General features: G+C 42.6%; 1 protein-coding gene across 3 annotated transcripts in view; it reads left to right on the top strand.

The window, feature by feature from the left end:
- Nucleotides 1-15,598, top strand: part of SLC5A1 (solute carrier family 5 member 1) — a 52,681-nt gene extending 37,083 nt beyond the window's left edge. Inside the window, exons 11-15 of one of the 3 annotated variants that reach the window (XM_060029455.1) lie at nt 3,036-3,186; nt 5,118-5,286; nt 9,576-9,791; nt 11,313-11,418; nt 14,603-15,598. In XM_060029455.1, the coding sequence (XP_059885438.1) occupies nt 3,036-3,186; nt 5,118-5,286; nt 9,576-9,791; nt 11,313-11,418; nt 14,603-14,820 (860 nt within the window). In that variant the 3' untranslated portion in view covers nt 14,821-15,598. Of the gene's footprint in view, nt 1-3,035; nt 3,187-5,117; nt 5,287-9,575; nt 9,792-11,312; nt 11,419-14,593 lie in introns of all 3 variants that reach the window. The other 2 variants (XM_060029454.1, XM_060029457.1) reach the window with 2 other exon arrangements.
- The last annotated feature ends 2,771 nt before the right edge of the window (nt 15,599-18,369 follow it).

The following is an 18,369-nucleotide window of genomic DNA, read 5'->3' on the forward strand; positions in this document are numbered from 1 at the left end:
TCTAGTCAAACCTGTTCATTTTACAGTTGGGGAAATTGAGGCCTACAGAGAGAAAGTGACTTTTCCAAGGCCACACAGTAACTCAGCGTCTGGCATGGTTAACTCAGCTGAAGACTAGAATTTAGGAATTTGGATTTTTTTTTTTTAAACCACAGACTGGATAGATGACCTTGGGCAAACCCTTTGCATTCAACTTCTATAAAAATGGGAGTAATAGTTAACTATTCCACTGAGCTGGGTTGCTTATTAATTAAGGTTGCAATTAACAAGAATCATGGCTCTTTTAGAGTTCTGGCTGGGATTCTGGCCTCTGTGGCGTGCTTATGCTATTTCCTTAGACTGGCAGATCCTGGGTGAGGACTGTAGCTCTGCATACTGTGCTAGAGTGGATTGTGCATGACAGAAAGCTGTGTGGCACATAGGACACCAAAATGCTGCTTTTGCATGTACCATTGTCGTTCCTCCCGTTTGGCTGGAATCTGGCTTCTGTAAACACCAGATTCCCCAATGACCTCTCCATGCTAGATCAAATAGATATTTTCCATTGGTCCCTCAGTAGCATTCAGCATTATTGATCACTCATCTTTTTTGAGTTATTCCCTTCTCTTGGATTCCATAACACTATCCTCTTCTGTTTGTCTTCCCCCCCCGCCCCCTGCCCCCATCCTTTCCAGCTGTTCCTTTTTGTCTCATTTGCAGATTCAGCCTCCTTCACCCAGTCAGTAAATATTCCCCCACCAATCCATCACCAAATTCTGTCCATTTTACCTCCTAAGTATCTCTTATATTCATCTACCTCCTTCTCTTGTTATCGCCATCACTCTACTCTGATATACCGTTACTTGTTGCCTGGACTGCTCTAAAATTATGTTAAACAAATATTTGTTGTGTGAATAAATGAACGTGAGTCTGAGAAGAGTATCATACAGAGGGAAGAAAACTCTATCGCAGCTGAGCAATTAACTGGTAAAGTAACTCCGAGCGAATGGCAGAACTAAGACTTGAAGCCTTACCTACTGACTCCTTGAAATGGATCTTTGTTTTATTAATTGAAAAATGAGATAGTTGGATGAGATGGTCTTTATAACTCCTACTATAGCTCCAATAGTCTGTAGTCTACATGATAGACACTCAAGTGGGACCATTAAAAAAAATGTCCCAACAAATGACAAAATAATCAGAATAGGCAACCTTTATTTTTCTTCTTGTGAGGCTGTAGATGAAAACACAGCTATAAAATTATTTACAGATACAATACCTAGAAGGTGACAGAACCATGTTCCAAAAAGATCTCAAGAAGCAGGAATGCTGACTCAAAGCTAACCAGCTGAAGTTTAGTAGAGATATATGTCAAGTTCTATTATACAGGGATAGTACAAGAAACTGAAGATGTTTAGCTTGGAGAAGAGAGAGTTCAAGAGAATATGAGTTGTCTTTGAATATGTGAAAGATGGAAAAGTGGATGAAGAGTAATACCGCTTCTGGTGGGTGGCTGAGGCTATCAACAGGCAGATATCTGCCTAGTTAGGACTGTCCAAGAGGGAGCAGGCTCCTGTTGCTGCAGGGTTTAGGCAGAAGAAAAGTTGTGGAAAGGATTTGTGTGTCAGATGGGTGGTAGGCCTAGGTGACCCCTAAGGTTACCTTTACTTCTGGGATTGTACTCTCAATAGTGGGCCCTCAGCATGGCCTGGCCTCCTAGCCTCAGTAGGGACAACCTCGTGCTCTCCTTGGTTAGTATTTCACAGAGATGTGAAACTATCACCACAGTCAATTTTAGACAATTTTCGTCATGCCCCAAAGAAATCTTGTACCCGTTAGCAATCACTCTATGTTTCATCCTAGCCACCCCACAGCTCTAGGCAACCACGAATCCACTTTTTGTTTCTATGGATTTGCTTAGTCTGGACATTTCATATAAATGGAATCATGTACAATATTTGTCCTTTTGTGTCTGGCTTCTTTCACTTAGCATAATGTTTTCAAGGTTCATCCATGTTGTAGGCATGTACTAGTATTTCATTCCTTTTTTAAAAGTGATATTCCACTGGATGGATATACCACATTTTGTTTATCCATTTATCAGTTGATGGACCCTGTGTTGTTTCTACTTTTTGGCTATTATAAATAATACTGTTATGAACACCCATGTACAGGTTTTTGTACAAACCTATGTTTTTATTTCTCTTGGGTAGATGCCTAAGAGTGGAATTGATGGGTCATATGTTAACTCTATGTTTAACTATTTGAGTAAATATTTACCACAGTGGTGGTACCATTTTACATTACTGCCAGCAATGTATGAGGGTTCCTATTTCTCCACATCATTACCCATGCTTGTTATTATCTGTCTTTTTAAAAATTATAGCCCCTCCAGGGGGTGCAAAGAAGTATTTTATTGTGATTTTGATTTGAATTTCCTTGATGCTTAACAACTTTTCATGTGATTATTAGCCACTTTATCTTCTTTGGAAGAGTGTCTGTGTAGGTCCTTTGCCCATTTTAAATTAGGTTGTTTGTCTTTTTATTATAGAGTTGTAGGAATTTTTTATATATTCTGTATAATAGACCCTTATTAGATATATGCAAATATTTTCTCCCATTCTATGGGCTGTCTTTTCACTTTCTTGAAACCTTGTCTTTTGAATCCTAGTTTAACTATTTCTTCATTATCATTAATCTTTTGAGTGAGAGACCTTGTAAAAGTCTGCTCAGATGGAAACACGTACACACACACACACACACACACACACACACCACCATCACCACCACCACCATCACCGCCACCACCATCAATCACCCAACAGCAAAGCATTTACCTCATGTGTATTTTGTCCCTAGCTCTTTGTTGACTGCTGTGGGCTTACAATGTATTTTTAAGCTACAGTCCATTCCTTAAAGTTCTAATCTTTCTGGAGAGATAATCAGAGAATATGGTGTGGTGTAAGAAGGCAAAAAACTTTCTAAGTCTTCACACTTTCCAAGCACAAAAGAGCTGAGGTTCTCCATGTACCACTCAGAACCTCCTTTTCTTTCAGGACTTCGAGGCCTGATGCTGTCAGTCATGTTGGCCTCTCTCATGAGCTCCCTGACCTCCATCTTCAACAGCGCCAGCACCCTCTTCACTATGGACATCTACACCAAGATCCGGAAGAGAGCATCTGAGAAAGAGCTCATGATTGCAGGAAGGTAAGTTCAGCTCCCCCTGTCATGCACCATAGAAAGCTTGAATGATCAGAGAGTTTCCCTCAAGCTGGGGAAGATTGGTACATGCTGGGTAGAATGGGAGTAACCTCTGTGGCAAGTTATATTTGCTTTCAGTGGCATTTAACTTTAAATTAGAGAGCATCAAACAATGTCCTTCTGAAGCAGGAAATGACATCAGAGATCATTTAATCTAACCTCAGTTTATCAATAAACAAGATGAGGCTTGTCCTGCCCAAATCAGGAAGCAGAGACAGGACTGGAACCCATGGCCAACTGAGTCCTTGTCCAAGGCCCTTTATGCTGTCCCACGCTTTCTTTCTCAGCCCTCCACACTGCAGCTCTCCTCACTGGACTTCTTTTAGACCCAGGTGCCTCCAGTACCTTGACCCTTTGCTGTAACATTTTTCAGGACCATAGTGAGGATTTGGTGATATTATGCTTGTGAACATGCTTTGTAAAGTCTAAAATACCAGGCTATGTGCACGCTTGTAATGGGCACAACAGGATACTGAATGCAGTAAGCATCAATCCATGGGTCAGGTGTGCCCATTATCCCGATTATCATGGAGCAGATGCTCTGGATAGAGGATTAGCAGAAGCTCTGCTGTGTCTCTCCATGGGGCTAAGGCAGGCCAACCTCCTCAGGGGAGGTGGAAAAAGTCCCTGGGATGTCTGTCAAGGGAAAGGTTCCCAGGGAATGCTGCCACCTCATAAATCTCATGAGCAAGATTAGGGCAAAGGAAGGAAAGGAAAATGGCAGGCCACTTTCAGGAGATGAGACACCTGGCACTCAGGGGAGGTCTGACCACTGGGCCAGAGTCCACCACTCTGCTTCACCGGAAGCAGCACGGTTACCCTGACTGGGTTTTCCTTAGAAAGAAGTTTACTGGTGTTTTTCTGCTATTTATAAGGCTCAAGATGCAACATGGGAAGAAAACCATTTTGTTGCTTTGCTCAGGGCTGGACCTCTTGGCCTGAGATTATGTTGGGGCTCATATATTTTTTGTGCATCCAATGACTGCTGCCCAGGGGTTTGTCCCTGTCCTAGATGAACTTACAGTTACATGAAACAATTCCAAACTTTGCTGTGGCACCTGTAAGAGCAATCAAGGGCTCAGAGAAGGGATAGATGAGTGCACCATGCAGTAGCTGAGGAAGGCTCCTGGGGGAGCAGCATTCAAAATGGTGGATAAGGGTTGGGTAAATGGGAGGCAGTGGGAAGGGCATTTTAGAGGGAGAAATATGTGAGTGAAAACACTGCCCCACAAAGGTTAGCTTAAGACTCTTGCCTTAAATTCAGGTAGGAGAGATAAGAGAATCACAGCCTTCCTTCTATTTAAATCCAGAGGTTATAAGGAACCCTCCAATCTGTTCAGGACTTGAAGTGAAACTCAAAAGGAGGAAAGCTAGAGAATTCCCTAGTGGTCCAGTGGTTAGGACTCTGTGCTCTCGCTGCCAAGGGCGCAGGTTCAATCCCTGGTTGGGGAACTAAGATCTGCAAGCCACGTGGCGTGGCCAAAGGAAAAAAAAGGAGAGCTGGCTCCAAGGTCCATACTCTGTTCCTATACTCCACTGCCTCTCAAAGTGGGATTCTCTCCTGGTGGTTACTGGGTCTACTTTACTATTGAAAATCAAGTGCATTTTACTTACAGGTGAAGAAGATTTTCCTGAAGAAGCAGAATACAGAAGAAAAGAGTCTCAGCGAATTTGCTAATTATTTTTCTTTGCTGTGGTCATATAAAACTTTATATCTATCTATCTATTTTTATGTGTACATCTATATTTGCTAGTTATACACACACACACACACACACACATATATATATATATATATATATATATACACACAGTGATATATATTTATTCATGTGGAGGCATTTATTGACACGCTATTGTGGGGGCTTTGATTTCAGGTTGTTCATGCTGGTGCTGATTGGCATCAGCATTGCCTGGGTCCCCATTGTGCAGTCAGCACAAAGTGGGCAGCTCTTTGATTACATCCAGTCCATCACCAGTTACTTGGGACCACCCATTGCAGCTGTCTTCCTGCTTGCTATTTTCTGCAAGAGAGTCAATGAGCAGGTAGGTATCATACATGTCTAGAAAAATCATTCTGGAACAGAAATTCCCATCTGGATTTGTATATTCTCTGGGAGGGATTCTATTTCCCAGAGATCTTAAGCAGGAATGAATGTGCTGCTGAGGGTTTATATGGAAAAGCCTCCAGGGACCATGGGACTCTCCTGGGTTCACATACTCTCGGACTTCCCTCTTCTCTTTGCTGCATGTTCCAAATTAATTCCCAACTAATGATGTATGTTTTCCATCCACTCCTGGTGATTTTGACCCAACTGCATGGCACTCCCTGGGAAGTTTGTAGCCCCTGGGTGAGCAGCTCCAGAGGAAGTTCTAGCACAGGCTACCTCCTTGGTTCGGCAGTGAGCTAGATTTTCCAGCCAGCACTTTTCAGGGCCCAGTGAAGGACTAAGTAGTGATACTCAAGCAGGATAGGGATGAGGGAGTGTCAGGAATCTCACCTGTTGAGAGAGTTTGTGTGTGTGGATAATGGAAGACTCAGCTGGAAAGGCAGGTTAAGGTTAGACTAGGCACAGTCCCTTTGAAAGCCAGGCTGAAGAATTTGGGCCATCAGTGGGGCAACGTTGCAGATTTTGAAGCACCACGAAAAGAATGCCTTTGGATAAGGCTTCTGACTGGGATGTTGCTCAGTGTCTCTGTATCCAACCATCTCTATGCCTGGGAAGGATTGGGAAGGGGTAGGGGTGTTGACTATGTAGCTGACTGTCTGAAACAATATAAACAATGATGTATTTTTGGTTAGACAACCCCTTTCTCTCAATAGGACAGAGACAGATATATATCAGGGAAACACTTCACTGCAGTGACCCAGAGTTGAGGTGTGTGAATCACAACACGCGTCTCTCTTCCTTTGTCATTTGCCATTAGGAACATAGTCCAGATTTGCTGGGAACACAAAACTGGGTGCATGGATAAGTGGCCTTGAGAGATCAGAATTAAACCTGCAAGTGATCTTGGAAAGTTAGGGAAATTGGCACACATCTTGGAATACGTTTCAATAGGGATTGACAGAAACTGGTTCACTGGGAGATTTCTAAAATTCAGGTAAGGAAAGTGTGGCTAGAAGCCCAACTGGGTATTGCAGTGGGCCACAAGCAGACTCAGTTCAGCAATGGACCAGAGCTTTCAAAAAGTAAGGCTAGGGACTTCCCTGGTGGTCCAGCGGTTAAGACTCCAAGCTCCCAATGCAGGGGGCCCAGGTTCGACCCCTGGTCAGTGAACTAGATCCCGCGTGCCGCAACTAAGACCCAGCACAGCCAAATAAATAAATATTAAAAACAAAAGTAAGGCTAAGAATTGGAATAGATTGTCATGGTTCTCAACTGGGGGTAATTTTTCCCTTTCCCAGGGGATATTTGGTGATGTCTTGGAACATTTTTTTTTCGTATCTGTGAACATTTTAAAATTATATTTCATATTTTAAAATTTTGGTCAAACAGAAATTGCTTTGATACCCCAAATCCAGATTATTACCTACATTTCAAAATTCCTTAAGGAAAGGTTCAGTTTATCCTACTATTTTGATTTCCTTGGTAGGAGATATAGCTATATATCTTTATGTCCATGTCTATGACACTCTGAAAGGAATAAACACATTTTGTTAGCATTGTTCTCCTTTATTTGGCAGTTATTTATAACCACTCTTCAACTAACTTCAGAAGTATTCCAAGTTATTAAAGGGAGTGCTTTTTGGGTATGTAAACACCCAATAACTACTGTATTGGGAACATTTCTTTTAATGGTGCACTAAATTCATCTCTTTAATTAGGAAATGAGATGACTAATTTTCACATCATAAATGCAACATTCTCTTATTTCATTATTTTTTTTAAAAAATTATTTATTTAATTTATTTTTGGCTGTGTTGGGTCTTCATTGCTGCATGTGGGTTTTCTCTAGTTGCGGCGAGTGGGGGCTACTCTTTGTTGCGGTGCACAGGTTTCTCATTGTGGTGGCTTCTCTTGTTGCAGAGCATGGGCTCTAGGCACGCGGGCTTCAGTAGTTGTGGCTCGCAGGCTCAGTAGTTGTGGCTCGCAGGCTTTAGAGTGCAGGCTCAGTAGTTGTGGCGCACGGGTTTAGTTGCTCTGCGGCATGTGGGATCTTCCCGGACCAGGGCTTGAACACGTGTCCCCTGCATTGACAGGCAGATTCTTAACCACTGGGCTACCAGGGAAGCCCTTATTTCATTATTTTGGAACATTTTTTTTCTTGGCCACGCCGTGCAGCTTGTGGGATTTTTAAAGTTCCCTGATCAGGGATCAAACTAGGGCCCTCTGCAGTGAGAGCACGGAATCCTAACCACTGCATGGCCAGGGAATTCCCATTTGGGAACACTTTTGATTGTTATGATTTGGAGAATGTTACTGGTATCTAGTGGGTAGAGACCAACATTCTACAATGCACAAGACACCCTCCTACCCCACTTCCCCCCACAAAAAATTATCCAGCCCAAATGTCACAGTGCTGAGGGTGAGAAGCCCTGGCCCAGAGTCTCTGGAGAGTAGCACACAGAGACTGCAAAGTGATTCTCAGGACTCATCTCGCACTCTGTTTGCTGAGGGGTGACCAAGTCTTGAGGAAAATTTCAAAGGATCCCAGATTTTTCTTTTTTTCTTTTTAATAAATTTTAAGCTACACTAACTTTTTTTTTTTTTTTTTACTTTTAATTAATTAATTTATTTAAGCTGTTGCTGCGTTTTAGTTGCAGCACGCGGGATCCTCGTTGCGGCACGCAAACTTGTAATTGCGGCATGCATGTGGGATCTAGTTCCCCCACTAGGGATCGAACCCAGTCCCCCTGCATTGGGAGCGTGGATTCCCACCCACTGGACTGCCAAGGAAGTCCCCCAGATTTTTCAAGAGCCTCTTGAGAATAGAGACTAAAGGAATAAGAGCAGACTAATTGCCAAAAGAAAAGGAAAACCTAAGCGAGTTTTATCAATACTATTCACACAAACTAAAATTAAGAAATAAATTTTTTACTGAAAAAGTGTATGAGGGACAAACGGGACCTCTTTTTCTTCTTCCTTATTCATTTATTCATCCAGCAGACACTTCCAGATGCCAGCATAGGGCTAGGCATTAGCAACACGCAGGGAATGAATCCTGGTTCCTTCTCTGAGCAAGCTCCCAGTTCCGATGGGGAGACAGGAGCGAATGCATGATTACATGGCAGTGTGGTCGGTGCTGGTGTGGAGGTGTGTCCACAGTGCTGCAGCCACAGCAAGGAGGATGCACCCACCCAGTTCTGTCTAGGCAGAAGGAGAGGAGACCTTCCAGCTAGGGCAAGGTTCCCAGGAAGGGATGAACCTGTGCCCTCCTAGGTAGAGAGAATGACCTGTGCAAAGAGACAAGACATGAACATACATGACACGTTTAAAGAATAGCTGGTAATTTAGCACACCTGTAATATACAGTGTCGGGGTACAGATGGCTAGCAAAGGAGCTGTTCAGACCAACACTTGACAAAATCACGAAGCCTTCTTTTGGCCACCCTTCTATGTGCTCACTCTGCTTTGTCATTGGTCCTCTTAAAATATGACCTGTAGACTCAGACCTTGTCCTCTAGGTGAGAACTGACTGAAAGGAAGGAAAGAAGGAAGGAAAGGAGGGAGGAAGGAAGAGAGGGAGGGAGGGAGGAAAGAAAGGGTTTTTTTAAAAACCTGAAAAATTGTCCCCCAATGTTACTAGTCTCTTAAGGGCTTTCCATAATTCTAATATGTAAACCCAAAATTTAATGTAAAAACACACAGTATAATTTTATGTTCTCAAATTAAAAACAGTGACTTTGGATCTATAAAAGGGGGTGATGGAAAATTCCTTTCTCCTCTGTCCCCAAAAGACCCAATTTCTTTTTCCATGTCTTCAAGGAATACAAATTACTTCACAAGTAATTGCTGTACATCTGAATGTGCCTAAATCTGGAGGCTGATGGTAAAAGTAGCTGCAGGTAGAGAAATTCAAATTATTTTTAAAGTTAAAGGGAATTAAGGCCTTAGGTTGCTATTCTAACCAGTTATTAGACACTTTACTCCATTATCTTGTGAATCCTTGTTTTATGACTTACGTAAAATCACATTACTGAAACGTGGTAAACGCAACCACTGAAGGCCTGATGTAACATTCCTAGCCGTATTCTGAACTCCACTGTTTCCGTTTTAGATAGCCTGGAGCTCTCATTTCTCTCACTGTTATTCTTTTGCCTCTGTCCCCACAGTGAATGTGCAGCTGTTTTCTGTATACAGTGTTTCTTAACCCTGGTTTTTCTTTCACAGGGAGCCTTTTGGGGACTGATCATTGGATTTGTGATTGGGGTGTCCCGTATGATTGCTGAGTTTGCCTATGGAACTGGGAGCTGCATGGAGCCCAGCAACTGTCCCACAATTATCTGTGGTGTACACTACTTGTACTTTGCCATCATCCTCTTTGTCATTTCTCTCATCATCATCCTGGCTGTCTCCCTCTTCACCAAGCCCATTCCAGATGTGCATGTGAGTATCCATCTGGGAGACCTGTCCTGCCCTGGTTTCATGTTCATGCTGCAACACCCATCTTGGTTGCCTTTGGCTCAATCAGACATCACCAACTCACATGACTAAAATAGGCCATCCTTGCTTTTGGTGTCATGTAGAAGGATACAGGACAGAAAACATGGTTTCCCAGTAGAGCAGTGTTAAGAGTGTGTCTTCAGCAGGAGTCCTCACAGCAGACCTCATTTCACTCCAGAGGCTATTCTCTGGATCCTGCTCCCCAAGTGACAGCTCGGTACAAGGGAATGAGATCACATGGGCAGGCACAGGGGTCACCCTGGCTTGGATGCTTATGCCCCAGATAGCAACACATATTTCTTGTAACAATCTCCTGGTCATAGCTTCCAGGGGTCCCAGCAAGGGACATACCTGGTTATAAAAATCACCACGTTGAGGGAAATCTGAAGTATGATTTGCCCTTTATTTGTTCCCAATTAAGCCTCCAAACAGTTGCCCATAGAATTTAAGAAATTTCAAATAGTATCAAAGTCTAATTGATTCAAGACTTTAAAAATCGCAAGTACTCTTCTTTAACTCTAGATGTCACCCTTGGTTTAGGGTATGTTCGCAGCCCTCCCAATGCAGATGAAGATTACCAATTATGGGTCATTTTTACCATAAGCAATATAGTCTGATAACCCAGCACAGGTGACATTCTATCCTTTTCAGTTTTCCAAGGAACAGAGCTAGAGAGTTAACCCAAGATCGCATTTGTCTGTAGAGAAAGAGAAAGGGTTTTGTTTATCCCTTTCTGGTGCGTGGACAAATACAGGGCTTACGGAATCCCTGAGAGACCTTCAGTCTCACTGCCAAATTTTCAAAACTGTGACCAACCTTAATATCAAACAAATATTGCTTTTATAGCAGCAGAACCGCCATCATGGTTAGTGGCCAAATCTGTCACAGGCTCACTTTATGTTGTATTAATTGCTTCTTGATGTCTCAGTTTTTGAAAGTATTGTAGCCCCAAACACATTTAATTCCATGCTTCCTCTTGAAGTAAAGTAGTTTCTGGTTTTATGTCAATAGAAACTGCACCTCCAGCTGTTCCCTGTTCTAAATGGCTTATGAGTCTACAATTCTCCCCCCATAATATAGTACAGAAAACCTGATCTTACACTGCTGGTCTAGATAAATGGGTGTCTAGCCTTGTTTCCCAGCACAGGTGCTAAATGGAACAAATTCACTTATCATATGTAACAAGAGATCATTCATTCAAAACATTTCTATGTTCAAGGCAGTCTCATAGCCTCTGAATATGCACATAGCATAGGGGCTGGTGTGCACGTGTGTAAGATTTATATCCACATTTCCAGCATATTTAGAGATAGTGCTGTGGATGGGAGCTGTTATCTGTGTTCTTTATGGTATTGAGAGCCACATTCCTTTTCCTTTCTTGATATACATCTCTTTGTTCTCTCAACTTCTTGGCCCAAGACACTGTTTGGATCTTTCTGCTAACCTGTTCTGCTTTCTCCACAGCTCTACCGCCTGTGCTGGAGCCTGCGTAACAGCAAAGAGGAGCGTATTGACCTGGATGCAGAAGAGGAGGACATTCAAGAAACCTCAGAGGAGACCATTGAAACAGGTGATTTGTGGCTCAGAGCCTATTCCTAAGCCCTAAAGAGTTACTCCTCCAACAGCAAGACCACCTTACTGAAGCCTTCACTAAGTGCCTCATCAAAGCTCAGATCTTTCTACTAGAGGGGAGTGAGGAGTGGGGTGTGGGGTGAGATGGATAAGTGGGTTTTGAGTAGTTTACTCAAGGTCTGGTCAAGGGGAGGAAGGGGATACCAAATCATCCCAGCTCTTCAGTCCCTGGTTTTTAGTGCTCAGTGAGTAAGCGTGGGTGAGATACATGCCACCCTGACTTGGTTTGGGGCTTGGCTAGGGACAAGGGAAGGCTCAGGACTCTTCCGACATAGCCTGTGAGCTGAAAGAAGTTGGAATCAAAGCTATGGTCAGTTCTAGTGATATCAGGGGGATGGGATAGAGGCTCGTAGGGTCTTGTGTCTTACCGGCTTACCACATCATATTTAAAAAATCAAATTTCCCTGGAAGTCCAGTAAGATAATGCTTAGGCAATGCCAAGAGACTTATCCTGATCATGGAGCAATGCTTTCCTCAACTTCTGTGTTGCAGCTTTTCCTCCCTAGATGGGAGGGGTGCACACATGGAAGGTGGTTGTGGTGATGTGCAGTGCGCAGAAGTGTGGTAGCACAAGGTCATATGTGTTTTACCTGGTACTGGGCTGGAGGTCTCATCACTCCATCTGAAGGGGAGCATGGATGCTGCACAACAAGGTCTGAATCTGGCCATCAGGAAACTCATAGAACTAGCTCTGGAAAGGGCCCCAGAGATTGTTTGGTCTTATCACCTCATTTTACAGACATGGATATTGAGGCCCAGGAAGGGAGAGGCTTTGCCTATGGTCCCAGCTCTGATGTAGTCTGCTCTGAGATCTCTAAAGACCTCTCAGTTCTGAAATGTAACCCTGCAAGTGCTGGAAGGAACCTAGAGCCATAGGCAGCTGGCCATGGTATTGAAAAAGGCTGCCCCTTCCTTCTTCCTTGGGCCAGGCAGGTGTGAACATGCCCCCTACTTCTCCCACCCCTCAAAATGTCTCCACATTGAGTGAGAATATCAGATTTGAAAGGAACATGGATGAGGCATATTTTGCATGTTTTAATGTGGAAGAAGAGATTAGCTCTGCACCACAGGGAAGGCTTAAGACAGATGGGTGGAAAGAACTCTTCCAATTTAACTTGAAGTATGGAGGCAGGATAGTGCAGAAACTGTGTGGTATTTGGATTTGGGGAGAACTGAGGTTGAATCCTGAATTCTCTACTTACTACCCTGGGCAAGAGATTCCATTTTTCTAAAGGTCAAGTTCCTCACAAAAGTATTCTAAATGATAGGCTACACTTCATAGCATAATCCTCCACTATAAGCATAATCCTCCACTATAAGAATTGGCTATAGTTATCACCATCATTACTGATACTTAAGGAAGAGTTTTCTAACTGTGTTTGTCTGGAAAGGGGTGGGCAGCAAGTATGCATCTAACAGGGATGCCATAGAGGAGACTCCTACACTGACTAGAGAACTGGCTTAGTGACTTCTGAGGTTCCTGGCAGCACTTGAATTCTGTTGTTTCTTGAACTCATGGTGAAATCAGACTGAACACTCTGCCCTATTAAAGTTCAAAAAATGAAGATCTCTTGAGGGCTTTTGCAGGCAATAGGTGTGACCCTCAACATTCTCTGAGAAATGGCAGCATGAGGAAACTTGCAGCTGCATCATCATCATCCCCATATCATCACCACCAGCGCCATTGTCATCATGACTGATATTGATATGATCATAACATTTTAATTATGAATACTTTAGTCTAGTGATACATTTTAGCACTGCATCATACTTATAAGGCATATAATGCAAGTGTAAGTCTTCCAATTTTACAGATGAGGAAAATGAGACATAAAGACTTTCTCAAGGCCACCCAACTTTTTATTGACCCAGATAACCAGGCATTTCTCACTTGGGCTGGTTAGTGAGCCCAACTCCTTGCTAATCCCTCCCCATTCTCCTATTTTGGTAGAGTTTACTGAAATGGAGGGGTACAAGGAGGTTTGTCTATCTTTTTTATGTGTGTGAGAGAAAAGAGAGGGAATGGAAGGGGACTAACACTTCCTAACCCCTACTACACACTGGGCAGTCTCTCAGGAAATCTTATTAATGAAGAAGGTGTTATTTATCCAACTTTACGTATACTTGAATATGAGAGGTGAATTAAGAAGGCCATAAAGTGGATTGACATATATACACTAATATGTATAAAATGGATAACTAATAAGAACCTGCTGTATAAAAAAATAAATAAAATAAAATTCAAAAAAGCAAAAAAAAAGAAGGCCATAAAGCTGGGTTTTGGTTCCAGTTCTGACACATGTATGTGCTTGACCACTGAGGTTCTTTCCAATTCAGTAAGTCTGTGATTCTTAGAACTGGGAGAGTGGAGAGCAGTGGTCCCTGACCATGGTGCTGAAAACACAGTGGGCTTGATTTTGTATCTAGTGAGTCACAAACCTGAGATTCTAACCCAGGTCTGCCTACCTCTAATGCCACACCTGGGCTCAGGAGACAGAATTAGTTCCCTTGGTGGGCATCCACTTTGAATGGCAAGGTCAGTTGAATGGTTCGACACAGCAGTATCAGATCTTAAGCCCTGGAAGTGTTGATCACTGCTGCCTTGTATCAGGGACTATTCAGACCAATCCTTATCACATGGCTGGATCTGTTGTGAAGCCTTGGAGTTTCCAGGTGTAGCCAGTGCACTCCTGAGTCATGCCAATCTCATTGCTTTTCAGTGATGTAGCAAACAGACATGAGTTTCTGTGTTTGGGAGGTGAGTTTTCCATGTTCTTCATATGTCACAGTCCCCAGCCAATTGTTAACATTTCTCTCTCATAAACTATTATTTCCTGTTTGATTCTGACTGTTCTAAATTAAAATGTATTTACATTGGGCCCAACAGAGATAAAACGTAGGCAAGCTGATCATAAGGATGTAGAATCCATCTATTAACATCATCTTATAATTATGTTTATACAAACATAAATTTGTACCATTTTCATTCTTGCAAACAAGAAAACTGGGAAATGTCTGCAAAATGGCAGATGTTTCATGGAATGGCATCTCCCCTGGAAACCTTTTCTGGTGCCTCCTGCTTCTGTATCCAACAATCCTTTTATGCTTTGCCCTTGAAACAGAAGTTCCTGAGGAGAAAAAAGGATGCTTCAGGCGGGCCTATGACCTGTTTTGTGGTCTGGACCAGCAGAAGGGTCCCAAAATGACAAAGGAAGAGGAGGCAGCCATGAAGCTGAAGATGACAGACACCTCGGAGAAGCCTTTGTGGAGGACGATAGTGAACATCAATGGCATTATCCTGCTGACCGTGGCCGTTTTCTGTCATGGGTATTTTGCCTGAGTCCTGCCTTCTGCTGCAGGCTGTGCTTGTGAAGGCTGGGATCTTTATTCTGTCTCCTTTTAATCCCGTTCTGCAGTGTTGAAGGGACACCAGCTAGTTGTAAAGTTTGCCCAGTTGATAAATGTGTACATTTGTAATTACAGGCTAGCTAGAGAAAAATTGCTGTTTTGCTGTTAACTTGTATTTGAGACCAGTGTGATACAATCATCTGTACATATCGGAGCTGCAGAAGGAAATTCCACTCAGTCTGATGTCTAGGAAAAGGCAGCCTGATGTCTAGGAAAAGGCAAACTAAGAAACAGAAGCCCATGATGTCTGATGCAAGTTTGTCTCAGGTAGATTCAGCACGTCAACATTGTTTGTGACCCTTGAATATTATGTTAAGAGTTGTGGTCTCCCTGGTTCCTACCACTTTCCCTATCTAACTTCCCCCTTCATTTTTTTTTTAAAAGAAAAATCTCCCCCGCCTCATGATATCCCAGTCAAGGTTTTCCTGGCACAGGAAAGATCAATCTGATAAACTGATGAACACGTTGAAGCTGAGGATGTGAACTTGATGGGGTCCCTGTCCTGGGTGTTTGCTCTTTGAAGGAGGGGCCTGGACATGGCAGTACTAACACCAAAGGGAGGGACCTAGGCTCCAGCCTCAGGCCAGCGGGGAGAGCAGATAATTCCGAGTCAAGGGGATTTTCTGGTTTTCTTAAAAGTGTCCATTGTCAGTTCTTTGTGTTGAGATTTCATTCATTTTAGCATTTCCTGTGCCTGGACTCTCTTAGCCACTCAGTAATGTTTGTGGACTGAATGAATGATGTGGGTATTTGTTAATAAATGCTTGCTTTATTTTTGGTTAGCCTTATGGCTGCACAGAGTACACACTCTGGTGACTATAATGAATTGGGGTGCATTTTTCAGAGGCTCCTCTTCCTCATGGTGCTGATATTGACATACAGGCTTAGTAACTGACTCAGTGTCACAAAATAGAGCACATATGCCTCTTGGGGGCATCTGTCATCTCAAAGCAGCTGCACTCTCCTGAAACACTGAAACTTTTAGCCAGAGATCCTCCTCCCTGTGAGTTCATGTGACCACAGCTCTTCTTTTCTTAAGTGTCTTGATTGGTGGTCATCCATTGACCAAGTTTGGGGTGGGTGGTCTCTGTTCCAGGTGGTAGCACTCAACACTTTTATTTCTTGTTTTACCTGTTTCCTAGGGAGAAATGTTTTAAATTAAAATTAAATTTAATTAATTTATTTCTTTTAGTTCCACCTGTGGAATCTTAATCATATTGTAATATAATCCTGTGGAAGTCATGATGTTAGTATTGACTGATTTCAGGCTAGCTTAGAAAAGAGCTGAGAGTGGTTCCTTGGGTATAAAAATGGTTCAACAGGTAAAGAATGGCTTCTTCTTGTGAAAGGAAAAGAAAATATTTGATGTGCCCTCATACTCCCCTTAAGCTAGGCAGAAAACAAGGAAAAGTGGAGAATTTCACATGGCTAGTATTACTCAGAGTACTCAGTTTTGTGGGGAGTTTGTGATATTTTTGAGCTTTGAGAGGATAAAGGGAGAGGATTGAAAGCTAGTGGATGGAGCATCATAAAGTATCTAGATTGTCCTAGATTCTGTTTCTGACCTTGTCAATGATTCACTATATATATTGTGGTAAATTATTTTGTCTCAACTCTGTATTTTTCTCTTTGAAAAATGGGGACCTTGGTGCTCATAGCATCTACCTACCTCCTCTGGGTGTGACGAGGTCACTTTGAAAAGAGGATGAGCAATACATACATGAAAGATGCCAAGCAGATGTAATATTAAGCTGCATTTAGTCCTGTACATTAAAATTTATTACTTTGGTAAAAAATAAAAACATTAAAAAACCATAACATCCTGATTTCCTGTTTTCTAGAGATTCTAGACAAATACTGAGCTTGTCTGTGGTGAGCATTTGTTGGTACAAGATATGGATTAGGAAGCAGGAGCCAGGACAGTTGAGAATAGAATCTAACAACTTGAACAGTTTAACAACAAGTAGCAAAGTTTGAAGATGATTTCCACTTGAAAACCACTAGTAAACATGAGGTGAGTAACTACCTTCAATGCACAATGTCCCATTAGAACAGACTGAACCACTTGGGTAACCAGGGCCCAGTAAGTGATAAACTATACTAGAATAATTTCAGGGATGCAGGAAAGAGCTATTCGTTTCCTCAGATGGAAGGTGTGTGTTATGGTGCAGAGTGATTGCTCATTAATGCTAGTTTTTAGAACTGAAAAACCAGGCACTGTCAGGAATAAAGCTTCTTTAAGTATGGATGACCATTTTAAAAGGAATCTTTCAAAATGAGAAGATAAAGCTCCTTGTCTGCAGAGTGACGTTGGTCCTGGGGCCTTTGACATACCTGGGAGCATTTCTTACTTCCATATAACTGAGTCAGGCATTGGTGTATACGTGAAAAAATTTCTACCTCTGAAACTCACTAGAACCCACTTTTTCCTAGTACTGAAATCACCATTTCCTAAAAGATATGCTACAGCTTGTTCTGCTTCACGAAGGCAAACCTTGGGAGAAAAACATGTGTGTACTTAGTTGCAGGAGAGAGATTTTTTTAACATTACCCCAAACTCAGCCCGAAGAGTACTCCTTCTAAACTCCAAGTTGGATTTCGGTGAACCAAGTTGTTTGAATGAGATGCCGTTGCATTGATGGGTTGGTGGGGATGGAATTAGGGAGATGTGGGTGAGGTTAATGGGGCAGCATTATTTGACTAGCTCTGGAGGATTCAGGTGAGTGTTATTCAGTCCCCGAGGTCCACATTGCATCCCTGACCCAGCCAGCTTTTTCTGTCAGAGGAGCTTCTGCTCTTCTATGAGGGCTCTTCCAAGACTCCCAGGACATGGATAATGATGCTTTCTGGTTCTAGGGCACCCCCAGCTTGAGAGAAGTTGGTCCTTGAGTGGACCTGCATTCCTAGATCACACTCAAAGGCCAAATTGTCAAACTAAACACTAGATATTTCAGATTGGAGAAAATTCAAATTAGAATGCTGGTGCTTCGCTTTATTTTCTGATAGTCCAGGAGTCAAGGTGCCTGAGTCCTGGGAGCAGCAGATGCTTTCTCATTAACTCTTTGTTGAAAACCTCTGTGATCCAGCCACCCAAAGGCGCTGCCCCACCTGCCTTCCCTCACCCTCAGGCCCTATATGTTCAGTTTGTAATTCTGTTTCCTTTTGCTGCATGACATCCACTTTAGATTATTTTTTCCACAGGAACCCATGACTTGGAAATCCATAAGATGCATAATTAACTTTACCTGTGCTATAAGCTTAATTGTGTTCTCTTCTCTCACGCATTCATTTGTTAAAGTCTAACCCCCCCCAGTACCTCAGAATGTGACTGCATTTGGATATAGGCTCCCTAAAACGGTAATTAAGTTAAAATGAGATTACTAGGGTGGGACCTAATCCAATATGACTAATGTTTTTATAAGAGGAGATCAGGATGCAGGTACACACAGAGGGAAGACCATGGGGAGACACAGGGAGAAGA

Source organism: Delphinus delphis, chromosome 13 (assembly GCF_949987515.2).
Source record: "Delphinus delphis chromosome 13, mDelDel1.2, whole genome shotgun sequence".
NCBI classification, from domain to species: domain Eukaryota; kingdom Metazoa; phylum Chordata; class Mammalia; order Artiodactyla; family Delphinidae; genus Delphinus; species Delphinus delphis.